This window comes from Dipteris shenzhenensis, chromosome 22 (assembly GCF_047967505.1).
Source record: "Dipteris shenzhenensis isolate YYH24624 ecotype China chromosome 22, Dip_SZ_1.0, whole genome shotgun sequence".
Taxonomy (NCBI): Eukaryota; Viridiplantae; Streptophyta; class Polypodiopsida; order Gleicheniales; family Dipteridaceae; genus Dipteris; species Dipteris shenzhenensis.
In genome coordinates this window covers 51,869,760-51,888,049 of record NC_141617.1, presented here as the reverse complement: position 1 = coordinate 51,888,049, position 18,290 = coordinate 51,869,760, and the positions used below count along the sequence as shown (strand labels likewise).

Genomic DNA, 18,290 nt, shown 5'->3' with positions numbered 1-18,290 from the left:
GTAGACTGCAGTCCAAGGCTTGCTCCGCCAATATGCAAGGAAGATCGAATCCGAGATTGAATTACCGAGTGCATTGCTAATGGCATATACAAGTAGAGATGCATTTCATGTGGGCGGAACAATGATCCACTCAGCCCTGCGTTTGCCCCTCATAACCCAATCCACACCAAATCTGACAGGAGAAAGCCTCGATAGCCTTAGTGCGCAATACAAAAACCTGAAGCTTGTTGTGTTCGATGAGGCATCTATGATTGGCCAAAACCGATCAAGTACAACCATCCGAAACCATTTGGTGGGCTAGACATCATTTTTTGCGGCGACTTGTGCCAGGCAAGCCCAGTTAGAGACACTTGGATATTCAAAAAACCAAAGACTTCAACTAGCCTATTTCAACTGTCACATTAGCAGGAGATGATTCGATGCTATGAGGTTAGAATAATGCGTCAAAAGGATAAAAAATTCAAAGAAACGCTAAACAGACTCAAAATCGCATGCCATATGATAGTGACTTGCAATATCTGAATGACACTTTCCTTCGTCGGCCACCAAGCACCACCAACATCCCCCATCTTTTCTACACGAAAATCTAGAAGGAGAAGCACAACCAACACGTTTTTGAGATGCTACCCACCAGCATTGCACATGTCTTGCACGTGGTTGACAAGAAGAGCAAAAAATGCAACAAACATATAAAATCCTCAACAAACCCCCAAGCAATTGCAGGCTTGCATGCAGCGTTATCGCTAAAATAAGGCATGATAGTAGAGATCTGTGGTGGGAACAGACATACCCGACGGAAACATAGTAGAGATCTGTGGCGGGAACATAGACATACCCGATGGACTAGTCAATGGCGTAGATGGCACATTTGAAGACATTGGCATCTATGGCCAATAAATGATTATATGGGTGGACCATAACAATAACATCGGCTCCAAGGCACGCTACAAAAACCATTGATTATACGACACGAATTTGCGCAGTTGGACACCAATAAAACAAATAACAAAAGAGTTTGAAGTTGGCAAGAATTTGCTCAACATATTCACAAGAAAACAATTTCCAATACAACCGGCCAACGCAATAATAATACATAGATCACAAGGACTAACAATGCCAAGCGTTGCCTTCAACCTGCAAAACATACGAACTCACGGTTTGGCATACAGAGCTCTCTCTTGCATCTCATCCACAAAAAACCTTTTCTTGCTCAACAAACTGGGAAAAAAACATATCAAAGTTGACACTGACATTTTGCAAGAGATAGTACGCCTACAAATGACAGATAGATGGGCTTGTTTGCAGCAAGACTTGTCATTGTATAGCGACACGCATACAATGATCTTGTCACTCAACACAATGTGGCTGAGCGCGCACCTGCAAGACGTGCTAAGTGACAAAAGTATCATGGCTTCTGACATTCTATGCCTCCAAGCAATCATATCAGGAACAAACCATTCCTACTGGTTGGACCAGTCCAGCATGGACATCCTCTTGCCAACACGAAGCCAACAACCGTTCGTTCACATGCGCTCGCTATGACAAGCAAGGTTCGTGCCCCTGCCTTCCCCACCGTTGCATGTTAATTTTATTATGTCGTCTTTTTTTTTTCTTTCAATAAAAAATGAATAAATAAAAAATTGTCGTCTTTTTTGTTGTTTTGGTTTTTTGAAGGTTTTGTTTTGAAAAGTTGAAGGCCAAAAAGCGCGCATTCCCCTTCAGTTCACTGAGGGCATCGTTGCATCTTTCTGATCGATCAATCAATCATGTCGGACGTTGCGCGGGCCATTGAACAAGCCGCCTCTTCGACTGTTGACGAAAATCTCTGGTGGGATTGTCACGAATCTCTGTTTGACACTTTGGACAAATTTGTTTCGAGCAGCGGGAAGCTGCCTACAAATGTCTTGGTATATCTCGCGGACCTTGCATTGTCTTATGTGCCAAAGAGAATATGAAATGTAGCTCGGGTTCGAAACCATGGTCGTTGCCCCGACTTTTAATCGATCCGTAATGCACGATTATAGTTCTCTTATCTGCTTCATTACTCATCCATTCATTCAAGTCTTCTGGTAGCAAACCTCTAGCGATGAGGGTTTTGGTTGATAGATCATTTCACTACGTCTATTTCAATATGTTTGGTTGTATTCATTTCTGTAACGCAAGTCCGGTAGGATTGTAGCAGCAAATCTTAAATTCAAAGGAACTGAAGTATAGTTATTTGAAAATTTGGGACAATGTATAATTGGTTAGTAGAATTGAATAAAGCTCTCATTTTTATGTCATGCTTTCATGCTTGGAAGGTTCCTTGAGTCAAGAGTGCTTGCGGAGGACTGATTTTTTTTGATTCAGCTCAATTATAACTCGAATTAAAAACTGAAGTTAAACTTTGAAACTATATAATTGAATTTCAAAACACATAGCATCCACGTAGGTAGGGTTTTAGAAAGAATAAATGGAACGGATCAGTGACTTGGCATGCGGTGTGAATGAGGAGCACCTCCTCCACCAGGGTTGAAAATGGTGTATTTCTACTTCTTAAGCTGTGTTTACAATGACTGGGACTCTTAAGTAATCCAAGCGAAGCAACAATAGTTATCAACCTGAGATTAGGAGCCAACCGTTTCAAGGTTTCAGCCCTGAAATGGCGTTTCATGTTGGGGCCTTTCTTGAAACGGTGTTTCAGGGCAAGCTGGGCCGTGAAACTCGTTTCAGCGTAACTACGACAGAGATATACTTGACATGAAGATGTGCGGCTTTGGTAGCTTTAAAAATGTATTTTCTAATGGGCTTGTTTACTGAATCTATCAATTAAAAAAACACCAAAAGAACTTTCCTTATCAGCACAGATGGAGGTGGGGTTTGATGAGGGAATAGTGTGCTGTTTAACTTCAAGAAGGCAGGATGAAGACATATGTTGGAAACTGCATCAGCTCGCTTTGTGGTATTATGGTCCATTTAAGGATGTGAACAAAATTAACAAGGTTTTCGTCTTTTGTGTTTGCCTTCACATCGAAAGGTCTATGACGCTTTTCATGTCGGTATTATAGGGGATCAACTCTGGCATTTCCTATTGAGATCGAGCAGCCTGACGTTATTGATGAGGATGCAGTTGTTCTTGAGTAAATTCTTTGGCACCAAGATTCATAGAACAATTGAGGGCTTAATGTACGCAATTATATTTTGAAGTTTTAGCACTATCCTACCATTTGAGTAGGCTTAGATGCACATTTACCTACCATGTTGAAGCTTCAGCATATCTTATCATTGTGAGTAAATGGAGATACACATTTACCTAAGGTTTCTCGGCTCTTTGGCTCTGAGATTCACATAACAATTGAGGGCTTAATGTACAGAATTATTTTTTGAAGTTTCAGCAGTATCCTACCATTGTGAGTAGGTAGAGATACACATTTACCTAAGGTTCTCTCCTCATTCAGTTCTACAAGGAGGCTGTACAATTCAATTGAGGAACTCTAATCTTGTTAGTGGAGTATTGTTTTGGCGATGGAGCGCATTTAACAATGCGTCTCCCTGACAGGTTCATTTGATGGAAGATCATCACATTTTACTTTATGCCCAACTCCCAATTTTGAACCAAGCTTGCTATAAAAGGCAAAGCATGCTTTCCACACAAGACATCCTCCATACTTTGGCAGGCTACCCAAGAAAAAAACAATATACATTTACTTTTCTCGCAAAAAGCCCAAAAATTTGAGATAACAACTAGCCAACACCACACTGTCGCCAGCCATCATCTACATGTGCTTTTCTAATACAAGGAGGGCTCCCTTCGCAATATCTCATTGATTCCATTTTTAAAGTCTCGTGACTTTGAAAACAATTAGTGGGACTGTTGGGAGCTACTTGAGGATAGTCTCAAGATTTACAATTCGGTCCCATTTGTTAAGTCTAGTGACTTTGAAAACAAACAGTTGGGATAATTACGAGTAGCTTGAGGATAGTCTCAAGGGTTATCAATGTGGTAAATGTATATAATTGAGAGTCTAATAAGCTCAACTTGGATTTACCAAAGGTTATGTGGTAATTGTAAATTATGTAGTGATTGGGTACCATGTTGTAATGTTGGAGTTAATGAGTTAATGAGTACTCCATGCTTAAATATTGGAGTTAATAAGTGGTTATATGTTCCAAAAGTGATTATGGAAATTGACCAAGAGGTAGTGCTTATTAAGATGAGAGAGCTTCTAATGCTTAGCTTTATGGTGCTAAAGTAAGTATGTTTGTGTTAGAAGTAATCTTCAAGGTTGGTTATGACAATACCTAATGATATTGAGTACTATGATAACCGTGGTAATCCTTGATAGTCTTAGGAGGGATCATAAAATTTAATAGGGTTGCCATATGGTTGATTTATTCAAAGTGAGAGTTAAAAAAATAAATGAGAAATAGTTGATTTCTGGATCTACTTGAGGGATTCTACATTTCTACATCTGATATACTCAAAGGGTAATGTGGGTAGATTCCATAAGTCATACAAATATTACTTAAAGCATCCAGTTTTTGAGGAGATGCATTCAGAGAACGATTGAATGGATATTAAATAATTACATCTCATATTTTGATTGTTTACCTATTATGAGCAGCTAAACCTATTGTAAGGGGGGAAGCATGTTGTGTCCCTAACGAGATTTACCAAGGTTAAACTATGATTGGAAGATCTAGGGTTAAGGGTAGAATTTGGTTAGATATAGGGTTTAGGTTGAGTCTAACCAAGGGGCTGGAAAGTTGGAAACAGCCAAGGTCTAGCATGGATTAGGTTGATTGAAGAAAAGCAAGGCTTTATGGAGATGCAAGCTATTTGTTGGATTTATAAGCCTAGCTCTAGCTTTCCTTAGAATCCAACTCCTGTTATAGAAGTCATGCTGGTCTGTTGGGAGACGGAATTCCGAGAGACCATAGGGCATGTTGGCCTTAGGCTGGTAAAGAGGCTTGTGGTGTGGGATATGCTTGACTTTCAGTTGGACTGGGTTCCTTGGACCACGTCTAGACCTTTAGGCTCAGGGGTGGAAGGCCTATCCATTGCTCATTGCTTGGTGCTCATCCATATTCACCCTCTCATGCTTATCAATGCTCAAGTTCTCAATTTATGTGAGTGATGTAGAGAAGGGGAAAGGGCAGATTTGGAGATGGGGAGAGAATAGCAGAAGGAAGGGAGGAGAAGAGAGGAGAAGGGGAAGGAGAGAGGAAGAGAGAGAAGGATGAGGGGATAGAGAGATAGAGAGAGGGAGGAGAGAGAGCGTGAGCGTAGGCAGCAGGTAGCAGGAAGGAGGAGGGAGAGTAGATAGGATTAGATGTCACATAAAAAAGGTACCATACAAATCATCAGGGGCTGACTTATATAGTCCCCCTTCTTTCTCTTATCTTACCACCAATTTCCCTTCTTTTTTCCCACCTATTTCCCACCTAATTCCCTGCTATTTCCCACCTTCATTACAGCCATCCCTCCCCGAGGAATTTTGCCCTCAAAATTTTATATGCGGGCTGTTAAATAGGTGCAGCAAACAGCAAATAATAATCAGCCCAGTAGGAGATAGGGGTTGTCTTGGACAATGCTGTCTGGTTGCCATGAGTTCTCATCCTCAGGAAGTCCCTGCCACTTGATAAGATACTCGGTGTAGACTTTGTTTCGGAATACGTGATCCGTGAAACCCATGATGTGCTCCGGAACATAGAGTATGTGGCCCTCCTCATCCATAGGTGGTAGCTCAGGAAGGACTTGGACATGCAGCCCGACATGTGGCTTCAGCAAGGACACATGGAAAACATTATGAATCCTGGAGGTCCTAGGTAGCTCCAACTCATACGCCACATCGCCAACTTTGCGGATGATCCTGTAGGGACCGTAATACCTGTGAGCAAGCTTCGTGTTGGTGTTACCTTTCAGCCAGGCATAACAGTTCTTATGGAGGCGTTAAGTGCACATAATCCCCTTCTTCAAAGGACAGATACCTCGTGTTCATCCGCATACTTCTTCTGCTTGGCTTGGGCATCCTACATATTCTTTTTAGCCAATTGCAGAAGGGCATCCATACTCTCCAAGTCATTTCTTGCTTGCTGATTTTTCACAGCCATGTCTGCAACTAAAGATGGCATACCCACTATGCATCCATACATAGCCTCGAACGGGCTCATGCCAATAGAGATGTGCTTGGTACTGTTGTAACAAAATTCAGCAAGTGCCAACCACTTATCCCAAGACTTCTGTGTGTCATGACAGAAATGCCTCAAATACTCCTCCAGCCATTTGTTTACCCTTTCTGACTGTCCATCCGTCTCAGGGTGGTAAGCAGTGCTAGGTGTAAGAGAAGTACCCACTGCTGTAAATAACTCCTGCCAAAAGTGACTCATAAATTTTGCATCTCTGTCGCCGACAATCTCCCGAGGGAAGCCATGATGCTTAAAAACATGCTTGATGAACTGCCAAGCAACCTGTCATGCTGATTAACGGTTCTTAGTGGGTATGAAATGGGCTTGCTTTGTCATTCTGTCAACCACCACAAAAATGCTATCCCATCCCCGCTCTGTGGAAGGCAACCTTGTGATGAAATCCATAGCAATGTGAGTCCATTTGCCTCTTGGAATAGGTAATGGCTGCAAGAGACCCGTGGGTAACGGGCTGTCCACTTTATTCTGCTGGCAGGGCAAACATTCACTGACAAATTTAACTACATCCCGCCACAACCCATCCCAGATAAAGCTTTGTTTGACCTTTTCATATGTCTTAGTAATACCCGCATGTCCTGCCATGGGAGATGAGTGCATTTCTTGTAAGACCAGCAGTCGATACTTTGAATCTGGCACCAAATAAATTCTGTCCTTGCACCACAACAGCCCATTATGCAGCTTAAATTCAGTATGCCCCTGGCTCAATGGCCTCTGTAACATATGGGAGCTGCCTCAGAATCCTGCATGTCTTCTTCTTGAATACCATGAATCCACTCCTGGTAGATGGTAGAAATGGCAGACAAACTGCAAGCCCATTTACGGGATAAGGCATTTGCAGCCACGTTTTCTTTCCCTTTCCTGTACTCAATGTCGAAATCATAAGACTGCAGCCACCTCTTCTGTTTCATTGACAAGTTGGGCTGCGTAAGGAAATACGTGAGTGTCCTATGATCTGTCTTAACCTTGATTTTGCTACCGTACAGGTAGTGGTGCCATTTTTCGAAAGCATGGAGGATACCCAACATCTCTTGATCATACACATGATAATCCAGTTCCTTGGCATCCAATTTCTTGCTCTCAAAAGCAATTACCCTGTGTTCCTGCCTTAGCACAGCCCCTAATCCTTTGCCATTGGCATTTGCCTCCACAATGAAAGTACGTGAAAAATCAGGGCATACCAACACAAGAGCATGAGTGAGGGCAAATTTAAGGTCTTCAAAGCTGCGCTGTGCATTTGTAGACCACATAAAAGCATCCTTCTTCAAAAGGTCTATCAGAGGGGCTGCCCTCTTGGCAAACTTGCGAATAAAGTGCCTGTAGAAGGAAGCAAGACCTTGAAATCCCCTCAACTGAGTAGCGTTGCGTGGCTGCGGCCAATCCTCAATGCATTTCACCTTTGTAGGATTCACTCGAATGCCATCCTTGCTCACAATGTGGCCAAGATACTCAACCTCTTCTGCCATAAAAGTGCATTTGCTGGCTTTAGCATAAAGCTGATGCAACCTCAAAATTTCCAGCACTTGCTTGACATGTCTAATGTGCTCCTGCTTATCCTTGCTGTAAATGAGGATGTCATCAAAAAATACTAGCACATATTTGAAAAGGAGTCGCAAAATCTTGTTCATGAGTGCCTGGAAGGTAGCTGGTGCATTGTGTAGGATCCTGTAGGATAGAATAGATGACAATGAAAGAAAGATGGTAGATCTCTATTATGATTGTGAGAGAGAGGACTCTCTCTTATAGAAAGGGGGAGAAGGTAATACCTTCCTACATAGTGGCAATCAGCCCCTACATCAGTGGGAATCAATCCCTACATCAGTGGGATTGCCTTTGTCTTACATCATCACTTAGGTCACACACTAGACACATCATAGCACTTGATGTGCCTTTACAACACACACAAACACACATGTGACTCCCCTAGATGCACACATGCACCATAGAGCAAGCCCTTGATCATACTTACCCCAACAAACCCCCCCTCAAGGGGTTGCCTGTTGCAGTGTCAAGGATACATCTAGTCTCATAGTTTCTTATGCCATCTCATGGTGGTCAAGGATTAATCTATGGCTAGGATCTCATGCTAGCAAGGGTTCCTAAGCGTGTGAGGTTCACAGAAATGGGATAGTCAAAACACATATCACATGGCCTACATCATATGGTGACTAGAGGTGATTTACATAACATATTCTTTTTGGAGTACTACTCCAGGCAGAGAACCTCAAAATTTGACCAAGTGATGATAAACAAAAAAGACAAAGTGCCTAAAAAGCATAGTCTTCATCATGTGGAGACTCATCAAATGAAAGTAGATTGGCAGTTTCTGACTTTGTAGTTTCTTCCTTTTTGGCTTTACAATACTTTTTATGGTGATTGTTTTTGCCACAATGTTTGCATGGATTGATCTTGAAGTAATCTTTTGAGAGGTGATTAGTCTTCCCACAATGTTTGCAAGGTAAAAACTTGCCCTTTTGAATTTTTATGGCATAGGTTGTGTCATTGCCTCTTTGGTAGGCTGTGTCATTGCCTCTCCGGAGTTCCATGTGTCTTTCTTCTTCTTGAAGAGCAGTAATAAGACCTTCAAGAGTAGGATTAGGAAGATTTTTCAGAGTGGTAACAACATGATCATAATCTTCATGCATACTTTTGAGCAATACTGCCATTGCATCATTTGTAGTGATTGGAGAGTTGATAGAAGCAAGTTGAGTCATGAGACTCCGCATGTAATTGACATGGGCAGCCAAGGGAGTGCCACTAGCCATCTTCAATTCAAAGAAAGCAATTTTTAGTGACAATTTCGAGATGTGAGAGCTAGCACCAAAAATAATGTCAAGCTTCTGCCAAGCTTCAGAAGGAGATTCTAAATCAGAGATATGATGGATATAGTCATCTATTAAGCCAAGAGCAATGATGCCATAGGCTTTCTCCTCTCTAGCAGGATCTCTTGCCGGGCGTGTCAGAGCTGAGGATTCTCCAGCATTAGAGGTTGTTGAAGAAGAAGTTGAAGCAGGTTTGACAAGCCCCCAGAGGTTTCCCTCATCAATGCAAACTTAATCTTCATCTGCCATGTGTGAAAGCCTTTACCATTGAACTTATCCATATTCAAGATGGTAGCCATGAGAGGGTCTAACCCAAAATGGGCAGTGTCTACTCTCTTACAAGGCTAGAAAGAGTTGAAGAGCTTCAAAATACAAGCATTTAGAGTAGCAAAGACTTGTAACCAAATTCCATACTACAAAACATAATGGAACTGATGCTTCCACTTGCATGCTTCATAGAGGTGGCTAAATGAAAGTATTCCAAGCAAATCTAGGTGTAGCAACTTAAAGCAAAGCTGTAGCCATAGTTGTACTGAAGCTATTCAACACTTTAAAACATCAGAAATGCTAAAGTAGCATCTAATGTAGCATCAAACTCACAACCTTGTCAAAACTGTCCAAAACAGAGACCAGAACTTGGAGGGTGCAATTCTCACAACTCATAGCTCTATTCAAGGGGATTTTTATGCAGGAAGAAAGGCCTTATACCAGAGAAGAGCTACCAGCAAGGAGGGGCGCAATGTTGCGCCAGGTCGCCATAGCCAGGCTTCAGAAGACAGACTGGTTTTTCGTTGTTTTCTCCTCCATCTCTTGTCCAAATGAGCTCAGATTTCAGCAGCAGCTTGCCCTCAGTGTCGTCCAGCACGGGCTCAATAGGTAAGTACAGAGGCGGCATTGCACAAAATTTCGTCAGAGAGTGTGAGTGTTGGCATTGCGCGTACAGTCGAAATTTCTCTGATTGCTTGCAGCTGGAAGTTCGCCCATACGTGAGGAGTTTGCAGCTCAAAGGGTTTGGGCAATGGTCGTTTGTAGGCAGAGAACAGAGCTCTCAAAGATTTGGGGAAGAAGAAGGAAAATGGAGAAGATGAGAAACTAGTAGTTTATGCTAGAGATAGCATCTAATGCTAGGCTAGGCTAGATCTAGAACCTAAAGCTTTGATACCATTTGTAGGATCCCGTAGGATAGAATAGATGCATCTTGCAAGAGGTGTGAGAGCACAATGAAAGAAAGATGGTAGATCTCTATTATGATTGTGAGAGAGAGGACTGTGTCTTATAGAAAGGGGGAGAAGGTAATACCTTCCCTACATAGTGGCAATCAGCTCCTACATCAGTGGGAATCAATCCCTACATCAGTGGGATTGCCTTTGTCTTACATCATCACTTAGGTCACACACTAGACACATCATAGCACTTGATGTGTCTTTACAACACACACAAACACACATATGACTCCCCTAGATGCACACATGCACCATAGAGCAAGCCCTTGATCATACTTACCCCAACACATTGGTCAATTCAAAAGGCATCACCTTGAACTCATGCAGTCCCCTCTCTGTGCGAAAGGCTGTCTTGTGCTCATCCCCAACTTTCATTCTAATCTGATGATAGCCGGACCTCAAATCAATCTTAGTGAAAAATTGAGCACCCTTGAGTTCATCCAACAGGTCATCTATCCTGAGGATTGGAAACTTGTTCTTGACTGTGACCTTATTCAAGTCTCTGTAGTCAATGCACATACGGTAAGAACCGTCCTCCTTCACTAGGAGCACAGGGGATGCAAAAGGAGAAGTGCTATGAGTGATGAAACTCTTTTGAAGTAAGTCCCTCACTTGAGTTGCCATTTCCTCCTGTTCTACCTTAGAAGTCGGTATGGGGCCTTATTGATTGGCTTACTGCCAGGCTCTAGGACTATGGCATGATCTACATATGTACTCTTCTTGGAGGCAACTGTGATGGCAAATCAGCAAACACATCTGCAAACTCTGAGAGCAATCTCTGCATATCACAATCATCAACACGGGGGGTGCCACCCTCCTTAGTTACTGACACATTTAATGCATATATGGCACTGCCCATCTTGAGCTCTTTGGCCAATTGCCTTGCTGAAATTACCTACAATTTAGGAGCTACAATACCATGCAATGTAACTGATCCATCCCTGTGGACAAAGCTGAGTGTTAAGGCATTGAAATCCATGCTAATTTTGCCCAGTGATTGCAACCAATCACAGCCCAGGACAACATCTATTGGGTCCATGTCAAGTACCAAGAGATCACCTGCAAATGTATAGTCATCAGAGAACTTAATCCTTGCATCTTCACAACAAGATCTACTGATCATATGCTGTCCATTGGCCACTTCTACTCTCAGCCCCATGGTCTATCTTAGTAGCAATCAGTCCCACCCTCTATAAGGTCTTGCTGTTAACAAAAGTGTGGGTGCTACCGCTGTCCACCAACACATGCACAATCTTGCCATTAATCATCCCTATTAATCTGATAGTATTAGCACTTTTGGCACCCATCAGGGCATGCATGGAAATAGTATAAAGTGTTGGATGGGTATCCCAATAAACCTCCTTCTCGTTCACAGGAGCATTACCGCCTGCATCACAGGACCTCTCATGCCACCAGTGGGTAGAATCTCATACAAATGCGAAGCATGAGTGTCATGTGTAGTAGCACCACCAGGATCAAAAGAAAAGTCAGTGCCCTTTGTGGCTCCAGTGTCAAGAGCCTCATCTGCATCATGTGTTTTTGCCATCTCATCCTGAGACGTATCCAAAGAACCTTGGGCATTAAACAATTCCTCGTCATCTGAGAGGTCAATGATCATGCTGAGCTTGGTAGTACCATTGTTGCGCATCTTGCACACATTCCTGTGCTCAGGAGTCCATTTCTCGCCACATTTAAAGCATAAGTTGGCCTTCCTTTTGCTGTCCATTGTTGTCCGTGTATGCTGTTTTATCTCAGCCTGCTCATTTCCAATAGTAGGCTTGCCTCCAGTCTTGGCATCAGGATAGGCTGCTCATTTCCAACAGTAGGCTTGCCTCTAGTCTTGGCATCAGGATACTTGTAAGGCCTAGCATACGGCATCCTACTACGCGAGACAGTAGGACAGCGAGGAAATGGTGCTGCTGCAGATTTCTTGTCAGTCCACTCAGCAAACTTAGGCTTCGACTCAGCGTCATACCCCGTAGCATGCGAACTGCCCATGGCATTTTTGTGCTTGCTAGCATATTTAGGCTCGAGTACTTCTGCAAGCTGAGCTGCCCTCTCAATTGTTTGAGGGTTATGTGCCTTCACATCTGTAGCGAGAGAAGGACTTGACCCATGGATGAAACGCAGCAGCTTGCCCTTTTCAGATACGTCCTGCACAAACAGGGAAAGCCTCCAAAAGCGCTGCAAGTACTCTTGGACCGTACCGGTCTGTGACAAGGCATAAAATTCAGTAGAGTATTGATCCAATACAAGTGGAGATACAAATGTATAGTGACCATCAATTCTTTGAAACCCCTCCAAGTGGAGGGTCTCTGAGGCGAATCCTTCATGTATCGCCACCATGTGTGGGCATAGTCCTACATATGCATACCTGCGAAAATGATGCGCTCCTCCTCAGACTGGGGGTAGAAGCGGAAATAGTCTTCCAGCTTCATGAGCCACTCCTCCAACTCATTGGGAGTGTGAGTGTCCCCTTTAGTCTGGGGTGTGTATGTGTGTGTAGAGAGAGAGTGAGATTCCGTGCTAGCCCTCGATCCAATACAAGTGGAGATACAAATGTATAGTGACCATCAATTCTTTGAAACCCCTCCAAGTGGTGGGTCTCTGAGGCGAATTCCTCATGTATCGCCACCATGTGTGGGCATAGTCCTGCATATGCATACCTGCGAAAATGATGCGCTCCTCCTCAGACTGGGGGTAGAAGCGGAAATAGTCTTCCAGCTTCGTGAGCCACTCCTCCAACTCATTGGGAGTGTGAGTGTCCCCTTTAGTCTGGGGTGTGTATGTGTGTGTAGAGAGAGAGTGAGATTCCGTGCTAGCCCTCGTGCTCCCACGCTACAGCTGCTTGTTTCTCCCTCAGTTTGACACCCTCGAGGTTCCTTTTGACGTCCGTTTTCTGTCCGTACGCTCTGTCAGAAATTTCCAAAAAAAAAAAGTTTTTTTCGTATGGTCGAAAATCCGTACGATTTTGTCCGTACAGTCAAAAAATCTGTACAGTCCATACAGTTTTGTATGTACTGTTAGGGAAGTCTGTACAGTTTGCATGTCAGGATTTTTTTAAAATGTCAAAAATCCGTACGATTTTGTCCATACAGCCAGAGAATTCTGTACAGTTTTGTTCGTACAGTCCGGGGAAGTCTGTACAGTTTGCCTGTCAGAAAAAAATAAAATAAAATCGTACTGCCAAAAATCCGTATGATTTTGTCCGTACAGCCAGGGAAAAACCGTACAGTTTTGTACCTGCTGTGCTTTCCTCCTTGTAAAGCGTTGTTGCTTCCAAGTTTTTTTCTTAACTCGAATGGTGGATTATTTCGATGAGAAAACCTTTCACAAAGACAAGTCGGTTTCCAACAAGAAACAAAAATAGGTGATGGATTCAGATGATTCCCTTCATGACTGTGCTGACCAGCTATCGTGCCACCTACACTAGCATCAGCCTCTGCACCAACACCCCTCAGTCGCCAGCAACCACCATCCTCTCACTGGCATTATGGTGGAAGTGGATGATATATTTGATCCAGTTAAGGATTATGCAAAGCATGCCATTATAATTTTCTTCCCAGGACGGATGCCTGCTGCTGCAGATGTTGGGAATTGGTTGACTCGAACCTTGGGCGGTTCTTATGTCAAAAAAAGTTCATTATGCAGCGAGGGGCTTTTTTGAGATCATCATGGCTGATGAGGAGCACCGTTAGGTTTTGCTGGAGCACTCTCCTCTTTTCTATGGCCAACAGATGGTCCATGTTCTGCCCTGGTCTCCCACCCGGGATTATCAGGCATTGATTCGGCATCGTTGCCCTGTTTGGGTAGAAGAAGTGGATTTTCCTCAATGCTTGTCTTCTCTTCTACCTAAAATTGCAGCTTCCCTCGGTAAGGTGGTATGTCCACCGCGACCCAATGGAAATTCGAATCGCTTCTGGATTTTGTGGGATACAGATCATCCCACTCCAGCTTCATACTCGGTTACTGTGAATAATGTTTCCATGGGGAGTGCCTTTTACAAGCTCAAGTGGGGGATGTTTGCAGGTGCTTGCTTTGAATGCAAGCAATTTGGGCACATGGCTTCACAATGCCCTTCTCGAGCTCCACGGATGCCAGTGCAAGCTGAAATGGTTCAGCCTTTAAATAAGAATGCAAATGCCTCTTCTGTGGTAAAAAATAAAGGGGCCAAACAGTTTTTCTCTGTTCAAGACAAAGGCAAAGCCCCGGCTGTCTCACATGGTAATGCTTCTTTTCCTGTGCCTTTGTCCTCTCCACCTCAGGGGAAGGGGGAAAAATTTTTGACTGATGGATGGCAAACTCCTCGCAAAGTGATCTCCCCCAGGCAACCTTTGCCTTCTCGGACTTGGAGTGGTGCATCCTCTCATGGGAAAACACCTGGTGAAAACTTTGGTGTTGGCTTGACCTGGGCTGATGTGATTGCAAATCGGACCTTGTTTCCTAAAGAAGAAGTTTTTGCACTTTTGTCCTTTCCTCAGGCTGATGCTTCATCCTAGGGCAGAGGCCCGGACATTGAGGTGGAAATGCAGACGTAGACAGCCGGTTAGTTGCTGTATATACCCGTCCCATAACTGTAAATATGCTTGATCATCTGAAGTGTGTTTCTCTCAATGTACAGGGAATGTGTGATGGTCGCAAATGGAAATTGGTGGATGTATATCAGGCAATTGCAGCCTGATATAATTGCTTTGCAAGAGCATAATCAGCATATGTATGCTGGTCAAATAGGCCATTTTGCTAGTTATGATATCTTCTATGCTGGAGAGCACTCCTTTTTTGGTGTGGTTTTTTTGGTAAAGCACGACCTTTAACCTGTTGTGGCTCTCAATGATCGCCATGGTAGATGGATTATTGTTCAATGCCTTGTTCAAGGGGAAATTTTTGAATTTGCATCGGTTTATGCCCCCCAGTCTTCTCGTGATAGAGCTTTGATCTGGGCTGCCATGCATACTTATCCATGGCGACAACATGCCTCCATTTGTGGTGACTTCAATAATGCCCCTCAATCGGGTGACAACACCTCAGGCCACACTCATATGTTGGCTTCTGAAACATAGACATGGTCTGATTTTTTGCTTCAGTTGCGCCTGGTTGATCTTTGGAAGGAATTACAGCCCATGCTTCCGGGTTATACCTTTCAGCATAATGCTCAATCTTCTTATCGGGCATGCTTGGACAGATGGTGATCCACATCATTGTGATGCCTTTATTTGTCAAATTTGGGTTGATCATGCCTTCACACATTCGGATCATGCTCCTCTTTGGTTGAGGCTTTCCTTACATGAATTTCCCACTGACAGATTGCCTTGCCGAAGGCTTTTGCTGATTAATAATAGTTATCTGGAGCATGCTGACTTTAAAGCCTTGGTCTCTGATGCTTTTCAGCCTCTCTCTCGTCAGATACGCATTGGTTTGGATTATGCCTGGCAGGCTTTTGTTGCTCGGATGCAACAGTTATTCGAGATTATGGCAAATCCTATATGCAAGCCACAAGGGAGACTGTAGCACATGCCAAATTTACATGTCAGAGTTTGACTGAGCTTGCTCATCTTCGCCCTTTGTCTTCAGAGGAAAGCATGCTCTTATGTCAGGCTCAATTCTCTCTTCAATCTAATGATCGCAGAAAGCTTGCTAAATGGGAAACTCGATCCAGACAACGGGCATTTTTGGATAAAGGCTGCTCTTCCAAGCAATTTTTTAAGAGTTTACACTACAAAAGACAGGCTGCCAATAACTGTCGGATGCGGATGCCTGATGGTTCTTGGTCAACATCTCGTTCAGAGCTTGCTGATTTATGTGTGCAGCACTTCTCCACTCATTTTGGGCATCTAGATACTCTTTCTCCTCGGGTCGTGTCTGCACGTTAGCTTCTCTTGCAGCATATTCATCCAATTCTGTCTGATGCTCAGGCTTTGGAACTTGAACATCCCTTCACTGAAAGGGAATTGTTTGATGCACTGAGATCCTGTGGCAGATGGAAATCTCCAGGATGGGATGGTCTCACTGTTGAATTTTTTCTTGCATTCTGGGATCTTCTTAAACACCTTGCTGCAAATGGTAAATACAGCATGACAAAATCAGCAGATGCCTTTGTCATGGAAAAAGGGTCTTCTCAAGCTGATTCCAAGAAAGCTGCTATGTGATTCATTGGGTGATTGGAGGCCAATCACGCTCATGCCAGTCATTTACAAGATCATTGCCAAAATAGTGGTTGATCGGATTAAAGGTTATTTGCATGATGGGTTGCATCCCTCCCAATATGGCTTTGTTCCACATCGCCATATCACAGATAACATTGCCGATGCTTGTGTTAGGATGTTCTACTCTTGCAGGTAGATATTGCAAAAGCCTTTGACACAGTTGAATGGGATTTCATCTCGCAAACTATGCGAGCTTTGGGGTTTGGACAAAAAATGCAGCAGGTTATTTACTGGCTTTACAGAGATAGCAATGCGGCTTGCATTATCTCTGGGGATATCTCTGATGAGTGGACTCTTCGTTGTTCGGTCTGCGAGGGATGCCCTCTCAGTGCTTTACTGTATGCCATTGCTACTCATCCTATGCTGCAATATATTGATCATCTTGTGGCTACAGAATCACTTCATGGCTTGGAATTGGATGCTAATCGCAGCATGGTTGCTCAAGCTTATGCCGATGATTCTTTCTTTACCCCGAAGAATATGCCCCATGATCTTGGTGCCTTGATGCAGGCCCTCTCTATTTATGGTTTGGTAGCTGGTCTTCATGTTAATTTTCAGAAGTCTAAGCTGCTCCCTTTGCATTCCAAAGACTGGCATAGTCTATGATGGCCGGGGATATCATTCCACCCACTCAGTTTGTTCGTCATCTTGGTTACCCTTTGGGGTGGGAACTCACTCGCCGACAACAAACTGATTGGGTTTTGGCTAAGCTTCGGAAAAAGCTTGAGTATTGGAAACTGGCTACCTGGCCTTTGCACGTTCGTCTTTGAATAGTGCAGTCCATCCTTGTGGCATATATTCAATTTTACTTGCCATTGATCATGTTCACTTAGGCAGATCTTATATCTTACATGTTTGTCTTTATGGAACTCTTCTGGCGATCCAAACATGGCAGAAAAAGTCTCAGGCTGCTTTCGATGCATCACATTTGTTCTCCCAAGATGCATGGTGGATTCAACATCACGGATATTCATGTGCATATTCTTGCCCACAGGGGGAAAATGTTGTTGCAATTTTTGCAAGGTGATCAGCCTTGGGCTCTTATGATTAGGACTCTGGTCACTCATATCAGTATTTCAGCGTTTGGTCATTGGCAACTCGATCACTAGGATTTCTTTTTTGGTTGCACTGATTGCACTTTGCTTGGATGCCCTTTTGTCTCCCGCTTGCTTCTTGACAAGCATGTTCTTTCTCATCTGGAATGGAATGGACGGCAATCTTTGCTTGGGAATTCTTTGAGAGTTGAAAGCATTCACTGGTCGAAAGTCTTTCAGCCTCCCTTGGCTTTACATGACCCTCGACGTTCCTACTTTGTCTCGTTTAGAGGCATCACCTCGGTTGCTGATGTTGTAGATGATGCTGATACTGTGCTCCCCTTTTCTCTAGCAGCCACTACATATGGTTTGGGCTCTCATTATCGTCCTTTGTGGTGACAAATTACTTCTATGCTTTCGCCCTTTGTTCCGATTCCTCCTTTGAAACTCTAGGACCGACTGGAGGATTGGACTTTGACTTCTCCAGGGTTCTCTTCTCGTCCTTTGAGGCTATCTCAGATTATTGTACGTGCATTGTATAAAATCCTTTTGCCTCAACCTTGGGTTTCAGAGAGAGGTGATTCTGTTTGGCGAATGCATCGCCCAGCCAAGTGATGGAGGAAAAGATTACAGCAACTTTGGGCCTATAAAGTACCGCTTCGACAACAGGTTTTCTTTTGGCGAGTTCTTTTGGGAGTGTTTCCATCTGGACAGCTATTAGCTCATCGACACATTGCTCCTGCACTTTGCCATAGATGTTCTGCTTCTTCGGAGACTGTGTCTCACTTGTTTTGGCATTGTCCGTGCTCTCGTGAGTTTTTTGAT

General features: G+C 43.5%; 1 protein-coding gene across 3 annotated transcripts in view; it reads left to right on the top strand.

Annotated features, from left to right (window-relative positions):
- Window positions 1-1,685: 1,685 nt before the first annotated feature.
- The window catches only part of LOC147888265 (nucleoporin (DUF3414)), a 268,450-nt gene continuing 251,845 nt past the window's right edge, over window positions 1,686-18,290 (top strand). For all 3 annotated transcript variants that reach the window (XM_087393147.1, XM_087393148.1, XM_087393146.1), the window contains exon 1: window positions 1,686-1,907. In XM_087393147.1, the coding sequence (XP_087249273.1) occupies window positions 1,767-1,907 (141 nt within the window). In that variant the 5' untranslated portion in view covers window positions 1,686-1,766. The remainder of the gene's footprint in view (window positions 1,908-18,290) is intronic.